Source organism: Notolepis coatsorum, assembly GCF_963971535.1.
Source record: "Notolepis coatsorum genome assembly, chromosome: 4".
Lineage (NCBI taxonomy): Eukaryota > Metazoa > Chordata > Actinopteri > Aulopiformes > Paralepididae > Notolepis > Notolepis coatsorum.
In genome coordinates this window covers 10,747,805-10,768,653 of record NC_140168.1, presented here as the reverse complement: position 1 = coordinate 10,768,653, position 20,849 = coordinate 10,747,805, and the positions used below count along the sequence as shown (strand labels likewise).

General features: G+C 44.8%; 2 protein-coding genes across 2 annotated transcripts in view; both read left to right on the top strand.

The window, feature by feature from the left end:
* The window catches only part of LOC311226401 (uncharacterized protein), a gene marked incomplete at its 5' end in the record, with an annotated part of 864,333 nt that overhangs the window by 523,871 nt on the left and 319,613 nt on the right, over positions 1-20,849 (top strand). The window lies entirely within an intron of this gene.
* Positions 14,867-20,849, top strand: part of sirt6 (sirtuin 6) — a 45,473-nt gene continuing 39,490 nt past the window's right edge. Inside the window, exons 1-2 of the mRNA XM_084313184.1 lie at positions 14,867-15,030; positions 15,903-16,030. Of these exons, the coding sequence (XP_084169310.1) occupies positions 14,965-15,030; positions 15,903-16,030 (194 nt within the window). The 5' untranslated portion in view covers positions 14,867-14,964. The remainder of the gene's footprint in view (positions 15,031-15,902; positions 16,031-20,849) is intronic.

The following is a 20,849-nucleotide window of genomic DNA, read 5'->3' as shown; positions in this document are numbered from 1 at the left end:
TCGGGTGTTTTTTTTTTTTTTTTTTTTTGCGATCTGAAATCATATTGCATCACGCAAGCCTACCGTTGGAGATCCAGGGACCGCCGGCGCTCAGATGTGAAAAAACCGCCCCCTATCGTCTCCCAGATGGTAAATCGCCCTTTTGGAATGGACTCAATGAAAGTGAATGGGAGAACGGATTTCTGACTCCACATCTGACTCCACTGATGCAGCCGGGGTCTACCAGAGTTCATTCTGGAGCCTCTGAGCTGCGCGGATCATGTGTTATACTGTACACACGATGGATCAATACATTTATCGATTTTTTTGAATGGCGATCGGAAATTGGAATAAACCATTTGGATACCATCTGACCTCAGGTAAGGAATCTATGTTATCAGTGTTAGGATAATCAGACTCGTTTTCACGGATATATAAGCGTTTATGTGATATGTGATATGGCTGTTTTGACTGTAAAAGCCATGAGGAAATAAGAGCAGCGATTATCAGCTCGCGCCACGAGCGTGCGTGCGCACACATATACTATCGATCATCTAGCGTTTATTTGAAAACGATTCATAAATATGCCGACAAATGACAACGTTCTGGAATATTCCAGTAAAAGGCGATTATCATAGGCATGGGTTGTTTTCCCCGGAAAACGGGTGATTTTCAAAATGCTATCAAACGGAAATGAAGCGATAAAAATACAATCTGCCTTGCCAATGTTGACTGGAAAATGAGTCTTTGATAAGCGACGGGCAGATTAGACACATAGCCATAATTTAAAACATAGATTAGGCGATATTAACGTTAACATTGGCCGTGGATGGTGGCATTCAACAGGGTAAAAAGGAAAACACTGAAAGTGTTAATGAAATAAATAACACTATTTATGAAATAAATATACAGTACCTACAGACCACCTAGCTCTAGCTCTGTACTATTTAAAAGCACAGTGCAGGACACACTCAAAGATTATCGCACCTCAGAGATGGCAGTGGACATGTATGACAGGACAAAGGCCATATGTGGGATCCAAAGGAGGAAGCAGAAAAGGATGGACGAGTATGTACAGTAGTTGAGTCATCTTGTGGCACAAGCTCAGACCTCAGCTCAGGAGATCAGCTGAGACAGAGACTGTTCTATCCAGCCCTCGACAGAATGCTGCAAGAGCTTGAGAGCAGGTTCTCATGAGTTGGAGAACAACAGAGCTGCTCAACAGAGCACCAGCGAGCATCCCAGCAGATATACAAGCAGCAACAGACACACTCACACTGAAAATGACCCCCCCAACAAAAGAAGAAACTAGGAAAGCAATATCACAATTGAGAGATGGGAAAGCAGCAGGACCAGACACCATTCCGAGTGAAGCATTCAAGACCGACATCACTACAAGCATCAAAGCACTCCATCCCCTCATGAGGAAAATTTGGCAAGAAGAAAGGATACCCAAAGATTGGAAAGAAGGCTACATAGTGAAGATACCAAAGAAAGGGGACCTTGCACTATGCAAGAACTACCGGGGGATCACGCTACTTTCAACCGCCAGCAAAGTATTCAACCGGATAATTCTAGATAGGATGAAGACTGCCGTTGACATGCTCCTCAGAGACCATCAAGCAGGATTCCGGAAAGAAAGGTCATGCATAGACCAGATCGCCACACTGAGGATCATCATCGAACAGTCCCTGGAATGGAACAGCTCTTTATACATCAACTTCATCGATTTCGAACAGGCCTTTGACAGTCTAGATAGGAACAGTCTGTGGCACCTGATGGAGCACTATGGAATCCCACCGAAGTACATCAACATCATCAGAGGATCATATGACGGGATGACAAGTAGGGTACTGCACAGAGGGGAGCCCTCAAACCCGTTCGAGATAAAGACCGGAGTGAGACAAGGCTGCCTGCTGTCCCCCTTCCTGTTCCTGCTGGCCATTGATTGGACCATGAAGAAGACAACAGAAGGAGCCAGAAACGGCATCCAGTGGACACTGATGCACCAGCTTGAAGACCTCGATTTTGCAGATGACCTAGCTCTCTTATCACACAGTCACCAGCAAATGCAACAAAAGACCAACAAACTAAAGGAAACAGCCTCAACTCTAGGAATGAAGATCAATAGGGTAAAAACCAAGATTATGAAGATCAACACAAAGTGCCAGCAAAACATTGAACTAGAGGGAGAGGCCATCGAAGAAACTAACTCCTTTACCTACCTTGGGAGCGTAGTAGATACAGCGGGTGGCACAGAAGAAGACATCAGAGTGCGAATCGGAAAAGCAAGAACGGCATACAACCTACTTGGTCGAGTATGGAGGTCTCGCGAAATAAAAACCAACACAAAGCTGAGGATCTTTAACTCCAATGTTAAATCAGTCCTCCTGTATGGCTCGGAGACCTGGAAGACAACCGTAGGGCTGAAGCAGAAAGTACAGTCCTTCATAAATTCCTGCCTCCGCCGCATTCTAAGAGTGAGATGGCCAAATGTCATTACAAATCTGGACCTGTGGGAGCGCACAAAACAACTACCCCCGCCAGAAGAAATAAAGAAGAGAAAGTGGATGTGGATAGGCCATACCCTGAGAAAGGAAGACACAAACATCACCCGGCAAGCCCTACGATGGAACCCACCTGGAAAGAGGAAACGTGGCAGGCCTCGAAACACCTGGCGCCGTTCTTGGGAAGGGGAAATGAAAGAGGCTGGACTGGGATGGCACAACATCGTTCGGGAGGCCAAAAACTGCGCAACATGGAAAGAAATCGTCAGTGGCCTATGCTCCGCAGGGAGTGCAAAGGCTTAAGTCAAGTCTCATGAGTTGGAGAACAACGTATGAGAGGCATACGTTACCCATGCTCATCAATAATCAACCCATTTCAGCCACAGACACATTCAAATACTTAGGAACATACATCAGCAATAAACTAAACTGGGATCATCACACCACTCATCTACTCAAAACAGCCAATCAAAGACTATTTCATTTGAGACAACTCAAGAAGTATAAGGTTAGGAAGAACTTAATGATACAATTCTACACAGCCATAATACAAAACATTATTTCACTATCCATCACTGTATGGTACGGCAACACACCCAAACACACACTACACAGACTAGACAGGATCATTATAAGGGCATCCAAAATCATCAACTGCAAACTCCCCACCCTGGACTCCATACGCAAACATCACACCATCACACGCGCACACAAAATCATTAGTGACCCCCTGCACCCAGCTCATCACCTCTTCCAACACCTCCCATCTGGTAGGAGGTTCAGGTCACTGGGCAGTTGCACAGTTAGGTTCAATAACAGTTTCTTTCCTAAGGCCATACAACTGCTTAACTCCAACTCCTCCTAAATTTACCCCCTGCTGTTATGTTTCTTCTGGTCTAGGTTACATTGAACTGTCATCTATAGTTTTTCGTACTGTACTGTTTCTGTCATGTATTTGTTCTAGGTGGTGTTTTCTGTACTTTACTGTTCCATGTGTCTTTTTATGTTTTTGTGGTGTATTGTCGCAGCTACCACCTGCACGTGCTTGAATTCCACCGGCATGGCCGTGTGGCAATAAAAGGAACTTGAACTTGAACTCGACTTGAATACAGGCATGCATGTTATCCAGCCTCAGACCAGTTTCTCTCAGTGGAATTGCTGCAACCCCTCGCCACACATTACAATATCCAACTACTGCCAGAGGAGATCACAGTTGCAAAGTGTTTCCTGGCCAGGACAGGCAGAGATGCAGTCCTATACTATCCAAAGTGTCTTTCCCTCCTGGATGATAATAATAATAATAATAATAATAATAATAATAATAATAATAATAATAATAATAATAATAATAATAATAATAATAATAATAATAATAATAATAATAATAATAATAATAATAATAATGCATTTTATTTATAAGGCGCCTTTCAGGACACAAAAAAAAAGTCCACAAATCGGTGAATGAAAAATGTATAGGATCAAATGAAAACTACTACTTACTAAAAATGGATGTTTAAAAGTACTAAAAACCAAAAAAAAAAATCAAACACTAACAAACATTCAGCACCGACAATGGGGATGCTGCCATCTTAAACCAAACAAATCTTTATTTTTATTTTTTTTTAAAGCTCCGGGGCTCTGCCGGGCCAAATGTGGAGGCGGGCCGGATCAGGCCCGTGGGCCGTAGTTTGGGGACCACTGATCTACAGCTTGTTGCATTATTTCATGCATTGATATTATCAATAAGACATAATCTCTAAGCATTTACAATGTAGACTTGACTGTCACATCTTTTAAATCAAGTAAGTAGTCAGGTGTCCTAGGGGGTTGTGTGTGTGAGGGGAGGGGGGCGCGGATGGGTGCGGAAAGCTTCAGGGGCCTATAGATCATCACTTAATATGGTACCTGGAAAAACAGGAGGTAGCATGGAAAATGTTTTCAAGGCAAGCGTGGGAACCCTGAGTATACAGCGGCTTTGCTTTGCAGATCTAGTGCACCATTGTTTTTACAGTGATGTCACAAAGAGTAGTGATGTCACAAAGGGTCGGTCCAACCCTACGGTTGTTGTAGACAACCGCCGTATGAGGCTGTTACGACCCTGGCTCAGAGGGAAGCAACATAAGGGGGACACAGACATGGGCGTTATGACGGTATTACGGTATACCAGGGTATTTAGAAATCCCGACGGTATTGAAAATCAATACCGTCAAAATCACAGATGCGTTTCAGTTTCTATTACACTGAAACAGGAGTTTTGACAGGGACGGCATTGGTTGTAGTGCACACACAGCACGTGCCAGCAGAGTCCTCACTAGTGGAGCGAGCACACGCAGAGCTGGTTATCTACACACAGGAGGACTCAATCGATAGGGGAAAACCCGCTTCAGTGGTGGAAATTAAATGAGACACGCTTACCATTGCTGGTGCTGCGGGCTAACTGGCTACCGTTCTGAGAGCTAACGTTACTAGTACTAGGGTGCTGCAGACTAACTGGCTACCGTTCTGAGAGCTAACGTTACTAGTACTATAGGGTGCTGCAGGCTAACTGGCTACCGTTCTGAGAGCTAACATTACTAGTACTAGGATGCTGCGGGCTTCTGGCTACCGTTCTGAGAGCTAACGTTACTAGTACTAGGATGCTGCAGGCTTCTGGCTACCGTTCTGAGAGCTAACGATAGTAGCACTAGGATGCTGCAGGCTTCTGGCTACCGTTCTGAGAGCTAACGTTACTAGTACTAGGATGCTGCGGGCTTCTGGCTACCGTTCTGAAAGCTAACGATAGTAGCATTAGGATGCTGCAGGCTTCTGGCTACCGTTCTGAGAGCTAACGATAGTAGCACTAGGATGCTGCAGGCTTCTGGCTACCGTTCTGAGAGCTAACGATAGTAGCACTAGGATGCTGCGGGCTAACTGGCTACCGTTCTGAGAGCTAATGTTACTAGCACTAGGATGCTGCGGGCTTCTGGCTACCGTTCTGAAAGCTAACGATAGTAGCATTAGGATGCTGCAGGCTTCTGGCTACCGTTCTGAGAGCTAACGATAGTAGCACTAGGATGCTGCAGGCTTCTGGCTACCGTTCTGAGAGCTAACGATAGTAGCACTAGGATGCTGCGGGCTAACTGGCTACCGTTCTGAGAGCTAATGTTACTAGCACTAGGATGCTGCAGGCTTCTGGCTACCGTTCTGAGAGCTAACGTTAGTAGTACTAGGGTGCTGCGGGCTAACTGGCCATCGTTCCGTGATTTGTTTACTTGGTAACACGCCCCCCCCCCCCCCCCCCCCCCCCCCCCCCGCTGATGAAAATGAAAGTCATACCGTCATATACCGTATACCGGGGTATTATGTCAGCAAGGTATGATGGTATGAAAAAAATTATACCGCCCAAGCCTAGACAGACACCAACGGTCAAGTTTAAACCAAAAGGTTATATTTATTACTATGTCTAGCACAAACAAAAGGTCAATGTGGTGGAAGGGAGGGAGACACTGCTCCTACAGTGTCTTCCAGTAGCAGTGTGGCAGTCTGTGGAGCGGGGGAGGGCCTTTTTAGCCCAGACAGGCAGCTTCCCAATTAGCAGCTGATTGCGGCAACACAGGACACAGTGGCAGACAGCCTGGCACGTAACATCCCCACCCTTAAAATGGTTGCCCAGGAGGCAACCAATAGCACCTGAAACACAAAACAATCATTAATACAACATTCAACTACACAAAATATTGTGACCCATTAATCGTCATGGGCCACGGTCCACCACCACAACAGTGATAATGGGTCGGCCCCTGTCGAACACGACCTTCAGCGTTGTTGAATGCTCCCCACTGAGGAACATTCAACAATGTTGATTAAAACAAAAAACACTGTCCCAATTCTCGGGCAAGCGAGACCTCACAAAAGGCTCCTCCACTGCGGTAATTGGCTGGAGTATAGCAGGCTCATCCTCCACTGAGGCATAAGGCCTAGGACCCCATCCACAAACCAAGACCTTATCACACATAAGCTCCATTTCAACAGGCCTCTCCACCGATACCGACCTGTCAAAAAGAGACAGCAAACCAAAATCAATATGAGAGCTAAGCTCACTGCGCTCAGCAGGACAGAAAACAGGAAAACAAAAATCATCATACTAGCCTGCGTAAAACTGAAATAAGAGACACGATCATCAGAGATGCACATAAGAAATGGGGAAAACTGACATACAAAGGAAAACAAGTGTCGTTCTACGAAGATATGTGCAGGGAGGCTATAACTCTACGAGCCTGTTACAAGGTTGTGATGCATCAGCTCTATGAGAAAAATCTCCGTCCTATCCTACGTTATCCAGCGAATCTTTCAATTGCGGAGGGAAATGGAAAAAGGTTCGGGCTCCGTTCGCCTGAAGTGGCCGAAGAATACATGAAGGAAATACATCGTGGATGACAAGTTTATTCATCTTTTTTTTAATCTATGTTGGATAACTTTGCTATGGCTCGGACATCAAAAACGGCATCAAACAAGCTTTTTGACAACATTGAGGTACAAATAGTTTAATACGAAACGCTAGACACTATATTTATAGATTTATGGTTTTGTGCAGGTCATGATCTGATGTCGACATTTTGGAACATTCTGGAACATTCTGGATTTTTTCGAACGCTCTGTGTCATATTGGAATATACTGGAATACACTGGAATGACATAACTCTATGGCAGGAAGAATACCCTGGAACATAACATCAGCAGCCTCGCCTATCTTCAATACCTTACGCTCGTTTAGATGAGTGGAAACGGTATCAGGAACACAGTTTTTAAATTCCTCTAGGAGAATCAACTGTCTCGGCTGCTCTTTTGACTCTGCTTTCTGAGAGGTGCACCATCTATCAAACAGGTTCTCCTTCTCTTTTCCAAATTCAACATACGTTTGTCCCTCCGACCTGCGATAGCCTCTAAAACGCTGACGATAGGCCTCTGGGACTAACTCATAAGCCCTCAATATGGAAGCTTTAACAAGCTCATAGTCAGCACTTTGTTCAAGGGACAGAGAAGTATATGCCTCTTGCGCCTTACAAACCAGGACACACTGCAGCAGCAGCGCCCAGGCCGTACTAGGCCACTTCAACGTGGTTGCCACCCATTCAAAATGGGGAAAGTACCTATCCACATCCTTCTCCAAAAAAGGAGGCACCATTCTAATATTTTTGCTGACATCAAAAGCGGAACGCGACTCCGAATGCACATAACCCGCCTGCAAGGCAGCATGCTTAAATGCAAGCTCCTTCAGCCCACGTTCATGCTCCAGCAACATTTGTCTCTCCTTAAGCTCACACTCTTGTTGTAGCTGTTGTTCCTTAAGCTCACGCTCTTGTTGTAGCTGTTTTTCCTTAAATGCTAACTCTCTAAGCCTCCAATCGATGGCAACACCTTCCGCCACACCAGAGAGTTGGGGAGACACCTCAGACAAAAGCACACACTCCTCAATGAGTACAGCCCTCAAAGTATCTAAGGCAGTTGTTTTTAAACGTTTCTCACTAGCAGTAAGCTCAATATCATAGTGCACAGCAAGTTCAGAAGTTGCTCTTTGGTAAACCTCTCCAACAGCTCATCAGAAGGGTCACCAATAAAATCGTACGGTTATGTATATAACCATAGTTATATGAGCATAGTGACGCTCTGCGTCTACTGCAATACTCTTCCATATCTGTAACGTTCTGGGTCCTATCCTACCTTAGGATGGTACCCTACTGTCTGTCTGGTTTACTTCACCTGTTGTTTGGGTTGCACTTATTGTATGTCACTTCTGATTTGCTGTCTCGCACTAATTGTCTGTCACATCTGGGAGCTGTCACTGGCTGTCATTCTGGCTGTCACTAATTGACACGTTGGAATGTTTGGAATGTGCCTTTATAATGAATGCTCTGTTCTCTTGTTCTTTGCTAGAGCTTCACTAGAACCTACGAGCAGGACCGCCTGAACAAGTGCTGACCCAACTCTCTGTTCTGTATTCTATTACTCTTGTTATCTTAATAAAGAGATAACCTTGTTTTGAATCCGTCTCTTTCCTCGACAATTGGAACTCCCACTTACCTGCTAACTGTAACACATATCAGTATTAGCACTGAATACATTTTCACATGCACCTTTACATACCTCATCTGCCTGGCCACACCCCCATCCGCTCCTCTAGATAAGCAGGGGTGTGGCCATACTAACAGCTCCTTCCCAAGTCTTTCACCACAAAGGCAAGACCACGGGGTCCTCAGTGAGTCTGACGCAGAGCGTCACTATGCTCATATAACTATGGTTATATACATAACCGTACGTTATATATCGCATAGCTCCGCTCTGCGTCTACTGCAATACAGGAGCTGAGCAGAGCGGAAGCTCGACAAATGTACCCGCTGAGGCCCCCCACGATCATCAGAACCGGGGAGGACCCGAGCCCCCGAGCCCCCGGACCCCCCTAGCGGAGGACGGGAGGGTATCGGATCCGACTGTGCGAAGAGGAGTTTAGCAACTCAAACGCACAGGGTGAGCAGACCGTGGGACTTACCCAGGACTACACAAACGCGCAACCCACATGCCACTAGGGAACGAACGGAAAAGAACAAACCCCCGATACAACCCCTAATATCACAGGTTCAAGAGCAAAAGCCCAACCCCGTGGCAAGGCCGTAGCAGCGGAGCGCGAAGGAGGACCCAGACCCAGGAAGGGACTGGACCCCCCCCAACGACGCCGCAGCATCGAGACCCCAACAGGCGGTCACTAGTGACACCACCCCCCACATCGCCAGCGTATTCGGACAGGGCCCATCCGGCATTTTCCCCCCCGAAAAAACTACAAGTCCCTCAGGGTACCAGAACACCAGATCTGCACCCCGGCGGACAATGGGTTAACTGACCTGGCCCGGCGCGACCAGAATCAGTCCCGTGCCCTAATCACGCCGCCATCCCCAGTCCCAGGAGGGGGGTAGGTACACGTGTCGATCCAAAACATTATAGAGGGCGCCACCCAGACGGTCCCTTTCGTACCGCGTCCGGTGGCCCACCCCAAGGGCGTGAGACCCCTCTACCAATGCTTTGATCTATTCTGTTAACATCCCCCAGATATGAACGAGAATTCGTTGAGACAAGCCTAGTACACTGGCGCTCGAAAGAGACAAACTCCATCCCAGTTGCCCCATAAAAACGCTGTTTCAATGATGAGCAACCAAGGCGCGCAAGCCCATGCGTGGTTCCTATCAGAAGCACCCAGGGCCAGAACTATGTACACGTCGAGACCCAAAACATATCAATGGACATTCTAACAAGAACCCAGATACCGTTCCTCCAAGCCGCCTGGGAGAACGACAAGAAGCCGTTTTTTTCACAGAAAAAAATACGGACATGGGTCCCATACGACGCGGCTGAGGGAAAACAACACCCCGTCAACCATGCTCCATAAAAGAGGGGACGGGGAGTGACGTACCGTATGACGGGGGGAAACCCATGACTCAACAGACCATTACAGGCGAGGAGTCAGGGAACTCCCTAAACAATACCCCGTCAACCTGCTCCATAAAGGAGGGGACGGGGAACCCCCAGAGAGACTTCCCACGTGAGCAATAAAGTAGGGAGCAAAGCAGAAGAACAAATCGTCTCTTCTGCGTTGCATCCCCCACCAAGCTCAATACACATACAACAGAGCAGAACTTCTTTTTAAGTTCTACTCACCTTGACAATCTGAGGAGGAGGCTCTGAAACTCTGAAAGGTCCACAACATGGAGCCTGAATAACTCACAGAAGTCTCACAACCAATAGAAACGCGCCCAGTGACGTACTCTATGGCGGGGGGAATTCCGTGGCCCACCGCCCAATATGGCGTGGGACCAGGAAACTCCCCCCCCCCTTCCCTACCCTGTGACGCGCTGATCCAGCAACGTGACAGGAAGCCCGAAGGACAGGAGGTTTTGACCCCTGACCAATCAGAAAAAGGGGAGGAAGGTTTTACCAGTTCACCCCCTCATGACCCCTCACCCCTGATACGATGCAATGACAAAGCAGAGCCATGACACCAGTCATAGCGTGCTACATGAAGCGTTTAACAGCTTCACATAGACTCATGTGCGAACCTGCCATCTGAATTTTTCAAAGGAAGAAAAACACAGACCAAGAGAGGGCCCCTTTAAGGGCCCCGGTACAAGAGCTTACACATGTGACTTCTGTAGGCCAACACCTAACCCAGTTGTGGATCTTAACGACACACACAACCCTCCATCACAACAAAAAAGGCAAAAGTACACTCTCACTACCGTAAGAGGAACGCCGTTTTTCATAACGAGAGAAGACACAAGTCCTCAATTAAGAACTGGCCACAGGCCTTGCTAAGTCCACATGACAGCGACCAAACAATCTTTTCTAGAAGAAAATTGCTTCTCTAAGCAGGAGCACAACCCCAGCAGAAGCTGAGGGGTTACACCATATCCCCACAAACATAGTGAAACAATATATTGTAAACAAAATCATGTTTGAGGGGAGGGGGGGGGGGGAAACCGGGGGGACCACCCCTCACCACCTTACCCCTGATACGACTCGGTTGAACAGGTACAGCCCTGTTAATATGTGAACACGCCACCTGTTTATTGTCATCACAAGCTGAGAGAGGGACTCACCCCTCGATCACATGCCACTATGCATAGCTTTGCAGGGTTATTAACCCAGCCAGTTGTGAGCTCAACTACGTTGCCTAACGTTACATGAACACACAACTTCTCATCATACACAAAACCAGTGCATTTTTACTCACGTAAAAAACAACGCTGTTTTCTAGGTAGAGAGAAAGCTATACCAGCGATCAAGACAATTCACATACAACACATGTCGCATCCCCAAATGTAGTGAAGCAACATACGTTTTGGAAAAAAACATCGTTATTACAAAACATTCAGAAGGGAAGGAAGGAAGAGGCGTTAAGTGTCCAAAGGACCCCCCCATAGCAACACAACTGGCGCTCGCATATCAAAACCATCACTCACCCGGAGAGGCAGCTAGCTCTCACAACAGCCGAGCGCCTCTCAAGCAACGTCCAACTGCAGCAGCGGAGGTAATACCTGTCCAGCTGCAGCTTGGAGGAATGCAGGTGGGGATTAGGCCAGCTACGCAAGCCCCTAATACGAAAATGCCGGTGGAGGTCAGAATGATCATCATCTTCTAGACACCCCAGTGGCGAAGATATTATCGCTGTATTTCCTCAAAAATAGTGAGAGAGAAAACAAAGATATAATGTCAACGTAGCTCCTTGTTCATAGCTCCTATTCCTTTCTTCAATATTTCAGCAATCTCAAAGTGTGGTACATGCAGGCACTTGACGTGGTGAAAACTAAAGAAGGAGCTGTTAGTATGGCCACACCCTTGCTTATGTAGAGGAGCGGATGGGGGTGTGACCAGGCAGATGAGGTATGTAAAGGTGCATGTGAACATTTATTCAGTGCTAATACTGATATGGAAGAGTATTGCAGTAGACGCAGAGCGGAGCTATGCGATATATAACCTCTATGGTAGCCATCCTTACTGTACCAGTCACCACAAACTACACACTTTACAGTTTGGTACCAAGAGTTGCCAGTACTCAAAACCACCCTAGTATACACATAAATATTTGAAGAACCACTAAAGAACCACTAAGAACCACCAAGAACCACTGAAGAACCACTGAAGAACCACGAAGAACCACGAAGAACCACTAAAGAACCACTGAAGAACCACTGAAAAACCACGAAGAACCACTGACGAACCACAAAGAACCACGAAGAACCACGAAGAACCACTAAAGAACCACTGAAGAACCATGAAGAACCACTAAAGAACCACTGAAGAACCACTAAAGAACCACTGAAGAACCACTGAAGAACCACAAAGAACCGCTGACGAACCATGAAGAACCACGAAGAACCACTAAAGAACCACTAAAGAACCACTGAAGAACCACGAACAACCGCTGAAGAACCACTGAAGAACCACGAACAACCGCTGAAGAACCGCTGAAGCAAATAAATAAATCAGAAGTGAGCTCTAAAGCAGTGTGAACGTAGCCTGCGAGTCTGTTTGACTGTTAATTAATTAGGGATGAGTTCGAATTTTCGAATAGTCGTGCCAGTCTCCACATTCGATTTTCATGTCGGAGTCGAAAAATATATAATAATTATTATATATATATATATATATTTTAAGTGAAGCAAACCATTCTTATTTAATTAATACATTTTTATATTTAGAGGCAGCCTAATTGATCTAAAAGATGCACATGCTACTGTTTCTGTTTGTTTATTAAAACCGGTTGGCTACGATGGTGAGCGGTGTCATTTTGATTTATTGTCGGTCAGCTGAGCGATCAACGTTCTGAAGGATTATCTGAAGTGCCTATTTATGTGCGATACCCTTTTATTTGACTGGCAATATCACCTCCTGGTTTGGGAATAGCACCGCACAAGACCGTAGCAGACTACAGAGAGTGGCCCGTTCAGCCGAACGCACAATTGGAGGGGGGCTTCCCTCTCCAGGGCATTTACAACAAGCGGTGCATGGGCAAGGCTAAGAGAATTATCAAAGACTCCAGCCACCCAAACAACTGCCTCTTTGAACTGCTGCGGTCAGGCAAGCGATACCGGAGTCTCATGGCAAGCACAGAAAGACTCAGAAGAAGCTTCTATCCCCAGGCCATCAGGATGCTCAACGAACAATAACACTATGTAACAACCATCAAATGCACTCACAGCACACACATCCACACGCACACACTCACTTTAAACATACAACTCACTGCAGCACCCACTTTAACCACTTTAGAACACCTAAGCACACTTTATATTTATTGGTAAAGAATTTGCACTACAACCCATACCTCATTACACCTTACTGTTAATTGTACCTAAATTGTACCTCATCCCACTTCTGCTTTGCACTGTATAGTATATTGTATGGTAACTCAGCTACTTCTACTCTACATTGAGCATTGTATATATGTATACTGAACATTTTTGTCTACATTTTTGTCTACGTACTTGACTTCTATTTTATACTTGCTATACTTATTTTATACTTATCTATTTTTGCCTAGCACAGTCTCTGGAGCGAAACAGAAAGAAGCATTTTGTATAAAAGTATTCTGTACTTCTGTATGACAACTAATAAAGAAACTTGAAACTTGAACTTGATTTTAATGATCCACTCTATTAAAAAGAATAACTGAATTTAACTTAAACTGAACATTTTAACAGAATTTAAACTGAAACAGAAAATGGCAATTTTTGTGTTTTTTTTGGGGGGGGGCAAGTCGAATTTTCGAATATTCTGTCTTTTTTTTTGTTATTTTTGGTCAGTCATGCACATCACTACTGTTAATGTCCTCTAGTGTTTCATGTCCTCTTTATCAATCTGCACACTGGCGCTGCTGGCTGTGGTCTATTCTGGGGCAGACTTTTCCCCTACAAAATGTCTTCGCTTTCTTCATGTCGCCCTCACCTCAAGAAGTCAGGACTCAGGAGGGGTTTCATGTCTCGTCCTCTGGATAGCTGCATGGAATACACTGCAAATGTTTCCTTTTATTTAAAAAAATTAAATAAACCATATCTATTACATAATAGATAGAATTATTACACCCATGTCAAAATACTTCCCAAAGGTCAGTGAATACCACGACCACAACACCAGAGGGAGCTCCACAAATCATGTTAAACCCAGATTCGGCTCAAACAAGGAACTAAACACATTTCGCAATTATGCCACATCAATGTGGAACACCCTACCCACAGCTGTAAAGGAATGTGAATCACTACCCACTTTCAAAACCACTCTCAAAGAGCACCTACGGGAGACTGCTATTCGAAACTGGCCACCGTAAATGTCCTAACCCAACCCCCTCCAATGTACAGTAAATGTCCTAACCCAATAATACACAATTGACCCTCTTATTGGGACTAGTAAGGTTTAGTCGATAATCCAATGTACAGTCCCCCCCCCCGCCTACCCAACCCCCCCCAACCACCTCCAATTTACAGTTTCCCCCCCACCCCACCTACCCCACCCCCCCCCACCTCCTCCAATGTAGTTTCTACGTCAAATGTATATACTCTCTTTTTTAGACGCTTTTTGTATCACAAACAGTGATACAATGTATAGATGTAGCAGTAGTACTGTCTATCTGTATACATGTATGTCATATATGATGAATTGAAAATGGGGGGACCCTGATGTAAACAAGACGAAAGTCTTTCTCTGGTCTGCATGTATTGAGCTGTACTGTACTGTACCCATTCTGTAATCTGTTAATAAAGTTTTCAATCAATCAATCAATTCGGAAAAAGAGAGGGGGCGCGGTCTCGGTGATCGTCACTTATGAATGACGTCACTAAAAAGGGACCGCAAAAAAAACGCTTTGTGAATTCACAACAGAGGGGAGAATAATATCAATTCAAAACAGAACATACGTGTTAAACGCAATAGGGAAGAAGTTATTATTCCTCCAGCCATGTCTGTAAACTATGCTGCTGGACTCTCACCCTATGCAGACAAAGGAATATGCGGACTCCCTGAGGTAAGGACGAGCAAGTTGCCTTACTACAAACGCTAACTAGTTGTGCCCAATGCTAGTTAGTTAGCCATGTTGACTAGTTAGCAGGTATGCAGAGAGCATGAATGAATGAAAACTTTATTTAACAGATTGCAGAATGGGTACAATACAGTACGGTACACACACTTGTTAAGGGGATGCAGACCAGAGAAAGACTTTCGTCTTGTTTACATCAGGGTCAGCCTGTATGTCATGTATGTCCCTATGCCATAAATGTCATATATTGTGTATGTCATAAATGTCACTATGAATTGAAAATGGGGGACCCTGGTGTAAACAAGACGAAAGTCTTTCTCTGGTCTGCATCCCCTTAACAATTGTGTGTATTGAGCCGTACTGTATTGTACCCATTCTGCAATCTGTTAATAAAGTTTTCAATCAATCAATTCATTCCCCCATTTTCAATTCATAGTGACATAACATGACATACAGGTATATAGTACTGTTATATTTGTGACATATACGATATGCAAATATACAGTACTGTTACCCATAGATCCTAACGGAGAATATATATATATGATGGGGAGGAGACTGTACATTAGGAGGGGGTGGGTGGGTGGGAGAGAAATATACATACGGTGGGGAGGAGACTGTCTATTAGGAGGGGGTGGGGGGGTTTGGACATTTACGATGGCCAGTTTAGAATTGCAGCCTCCCGTAGGTGCTCTTTAAGAGCGGTTTTGAATGTGGGGGTAGGGATTCACATCTTTTTAACGGCTGTGGGTAGGGCGTTCCACATGGTTGTGGAAGTATTCTCTCTGTTATGCATAGCACAGAGATGAAAATGTCGGCCATTGCTCTGCCTCTTTACTCAACCGTGGGTGCTGTGGCAGGCTTTTGACAGTCCAGAGGAGTTGAAGAGGAAGGTGGAGGATCTGGCTCAGCTGATTAAGGAGTCGGAGTACCTGGTTGTCCACTCGGGGGCAGGTATCAGCACATCAACAGGCATACCCGACTTCAGGTAAACCACCAACACAGTCACACAACCACTGCAGTTGATTGATTGAATTGATTGATTGAAAACTTTATTAACAGATTGCACTGCAGAATGGGTACAATACAGTAGGTCAATACACACAATTGTTAAGGGGATGCAGACCAGAGAAAGACTTTCGTCTTTCCCCCATTTTCAATTCATAATGACATTTATGACATACACAACATACAGATATATATCATGACATTTATGACATACATGAGTCATACAGATATACAGTACTGTTACATTTGTGACATACAAGATATGCAAATATACAGTACTGTTAAACAGAGATCATAACAGAAAATATATACATACGAGGGGGAGGAAACTGTACATTAGGAGGGGGTGGGAGGGGGGGTTCGGACATTTTTAGAGCCAAAGTTAGTCTAGCTAGACCACCACACATTCCACCACAATATCCCAAGACTTGATATTATGGTGAGTTAAATCGCAAATTTCAAATGTACACGAGTATCAGCAATCGCATATGAATCAATAGGAGCGGCCCCTAACTCGATAAGTGTGGGAAGTGACCTCAGCCTTGACTAGAGCCACAGAGACCAGTCACTCCAAACTATGGGCCTTTGATGTTAATACTAGGAAATGTAACCGTATGCTCAGCCCTGACAACACCCCTGCACAAAAAAGGCAGTAAATTAGACCCAGGCAACTACCGCCCTGTTTCTATCCTTACCTCCATCTCGAAAGTCATGGAACATTTTTTATACGAACAGGTCGAAAAATACCTTGCGGAAAAAAATCAAATCTACGAATTCCAATCTGGCTTCAGAACATCCCACTCCACTGACACATGCCTTCTATATTTAAACGACCACATCAAACAAGAGGTGGACGCGGGCAAATACTGCGGCATGGTCATGCTGGACCTACAAAAGGCCTTCGACACTGTCAATCACACCATTCTGATTGACAAGCTAAAAGCAATTGGTTTTGATAGTCTATTAGCTGGATGCAATCCTACCTGGAGGGGAGAGAGCAGATGGTGGAGGTAAACGGTACCCTATCCCCCCCCCCCTCACAGTGAGCTGTGGTGTTCCACAAGGAAGCATACCAGGTCCGCTACTGTTCCTAATTTATGCAAATGACATGTCGTCAGCTTGTGACTGCAACTTGTTCCTGTTTGCGGACGACTCAGCCCTGCTGGTCTCTGACAAGAACAAGTTACAGGTTGAAAAAACCCTCAGCTCAGAACTAGGCAAAATCTGCATATGGCTCGCTGATAACAAACTATCATTACACATGGGCAAAACAGAGTCCATTCTTTTCGGTTCAAATAACAAACTCAGCAAGACCGACGGCTTCTCAGTTACAGTGGGTGACAATATTGTCACAAGGAAAGAAGATATTACCTACCTGGGTTCCATCCTAGAGGCAAATCTTTCCTGTGACAAAATGGCATCCAATGTAATAAAAAAAGTCAACCAACGAACTCGATTCTTGTACCGGATCTCCTCGCTGGTAAACAAGAATACCCGAAGACTCTGGCAGGAGCACTCATTCAAGGGTACTACGACTATGCTTGCACCTCATGGTACCAAAGCACCTCAAAGGCGCTAAAAACAAAATTACAAACATCTCAAAACAAACTGGTTTTGCTTGACCTTACTCCTAGAACCCACCTCACCCCTGCCCACTTTGACAACCTAGGATGGCTTAGAGTAGACGACAGAGTACAGCAACTTGCAATGGGCCTGGTCTACAAGATACACTACACGACCAAGGTACCCATGTACATGTCAAAATACTTCCCAAAGGTCAGTGAATACCACGATCACAACACCAGAGGGAGCTCCACAAATCATGTTAAACCCAGATTCGGCTCAAACAAGGGACTAAACACGTTTCGCAATTATGCCACATCAATGTGGAACGCCCTACCCAAAGCTGTAGTGTAAAGGAATGTGAATCACTACCCACTTTCAAAAACACTCTCAAAAAACACCTACGGGAGACAGCAATTCGAAACTGGCCCCTGTAAATGTCCTAACACAACCCCCTCCAATGTACAGCAAATTACCAAGTATGGTCTTGTCAATATTCCAATGTACAGTTTTGCTTGTACAGTTGTACAGTGTCCCCCACCCACCCCTCCTACCCAACCTCCCCCGCCGCCCCCACCCACCCAACCATCTCCAATGTACAGTCCCCTCCCACCTACCCAACCTCCTCCAATGTACAGTTTCTACATCAAATGTATATACTCTTTTTTTCTGGACTCTTTTCGTATCACAAACCGTACAGTATTTGCAAATCTGGTATGTCATAAATGTATAGATGTAGCAGTACTGTCTATCTGTATGTCATGTATGTCATATATGTTACGATGAATTGAAAATGGGGGACCCTGATGTAAACAAGACGAAAGTCTTTCTCTGGTCTGCATCCCCTTAACAATTGTATGTATTGAGCTGTACTATACTGTACCCATTCTGCAATCTGCTAATAAAGTTTTCAATCAATCAAGCCCACAACTTGCTAAACAATATAAGGGTCACACAATAGGATATCTTCTCAATAAATTAAGCTTAGAGATTAGAACTAAGTTGAATATGAATTGTCTTTTTGATAATCACAAATCACACAAGTTAATCTCTTTGGCAGATAATGTGGCGTTTATTAGATAATGCTGTCACTAAGTTGTAGTCCTTTTAGTTTTGTAGTGACATAATTTAGACCTGTCATGGTAATATGTTCTTATCTGTATTGTGTGGATGTTGTAGCACAAGCACATGTGTGATGATTGCCAGTGGCAATGGTAGCTATGAGCTTTCTACTTGGAAATTCACGTTAGCTTTTCAGGTCATAAGAAACACTTGAGAACTTGGTTGGACTATGGATAAAATTTCTCCCTCCTTATATCTAAAATATCAACAAATAACATGCAGCAGGTTACCAAATATCGCAGTCATGTTCAAGGAGTGAAATATCACCTAGGTATCATTTTCAGCACATGCACATTTAAACAGACTAGACTAGCAGACTAGTATACACTATGCTACTTAGGAATCTACCGTGCCTATATGTCTACTTCTAATATGCACTCAAGACTGTAACACTCAAGTTTGACAATGTTTGACGGAAAATCTTACTTACCCTTAGCTGCCAGAGTTGTACCCTACATTCGGACTTGTTGTACAGAACTTGTAAGTCGCATTGCATGTCAGAATGAGGCTACTTGCAGGATTTCTTGATCGCAGGTGACATTGCAACTTGATAGACAAACCAGAAGACTTGAGAAGATTGTCAATGTGAAAGCATGAAAAATAGTAGAATTGCTAACAAGGCTATAGAACCAAATCTGGTGGGAAGCCTCCATGTTGGTTCAAACTAGTTCAAATGCATTCACTCCAAGTAGTTACAGTGACCTAGTATCAAGTCATCCTCATCATTATTCCTATGTACCTTTTCAATGGAATTGCATTGCCAGGCAACAGCTCGGGTCGAAGTTTATTTCCTGTCAGCTATATTAGTAAACAAAACAATGCAACAGAAAATAAACATGGGCCCATGCTACCTACTCCAGTCCTTGTGCTAAGCTAGGCTACCTGCTACCTACTCCAGTCCTTGTGCTAAAAAAACAACAGGGCTTTTGAGGTGATGAAATCACTGCGCCCAGACAGCAGTGGTTCGGCAGAAAATAGTTCACAGTAGGGGTGTAACGATGCATCAATTAATCTAAATGCATCGATTCTAATGTGTTCGATTCGATGCATCGATTTGAGTATGTTGGAATCGATTATAATCGAAATTAATCGGAAAGAAAAAACCTTTTATTTTTTAATGTTTTTTTTTGCGTGTATTGTTTTTATTGACCTATAGTCCATTCATGCTGAGTGAATCAGTTCCCCCAGCCACATTTGTGTATTCAAATTTTTTTGGGGAATTAAGTGATACAAAATTTATCGAAAATTAATCGAATCAAATCGAATCGAATCGTGGTCAAATGAAGAGATTTCACCTGCAGATTCCTCCTGAGCAACCTCGGAAGGATCCGCCCCTTCCTGACAAAAGAAGCCACCCAATTCCTCGTCCAATCAACAGTCATCTCCCGCCTCGACTACAGCAACGCACTGCTCGCTGGCCTCCCGGCCACTGCCACCAAGCCTCTTCAACTCATTCAGAACGCAGCGGCCCGCCTGATCTCAAACCTACCGAAGTCGGCCCATGTCACCCCACTTCTTAGGGACCTGCACTGGCTCCCCATGGCTGCACGAATCCGCTTCAAGGCCCTCGACCTAGCATACCGTGCGGCAAAGGGAACCGCTCCCGCCTACCTCCGGTCAATGGTCTCCAACTACACACCCTCAAGACCCCTACACTCTGCATCTTCTGGCCGCCTCAGACCTACTCCTATCCAAGCTCCGGGAGGGTCATCAAGGAGAAGCCGCCTATTCTCAGTCCTTGCCCCACAATGAACTACCCACCCCAGTTAGAACAGCCGAAACCCGTCCAATCTTTCGCTGTCGACTAAAGACGCACTTCTTCAACCATTATCTGAAAAAAAAAATATATATCTAACCTTACTGTCATGCACTTGTCCTAATAAACTAACCTACACTGTAGCACTCAACACTTTGATGAACATTGTTACTCAGCTGATAGAGTTGTGCCCCTCCTGCTGTCTTGTCGTACAGAACTTGTAAGTCGCTTTGGATAAAAGCGTCAGCTAAATGACTAAATGTAAATGTAAAATGTAAATGATGCATTGAATCGTTGCCTGAAGAATCGTAATCTAATCGAATCGTGAGGTCGAATCGTTACACCCCTAGTTCAGAGT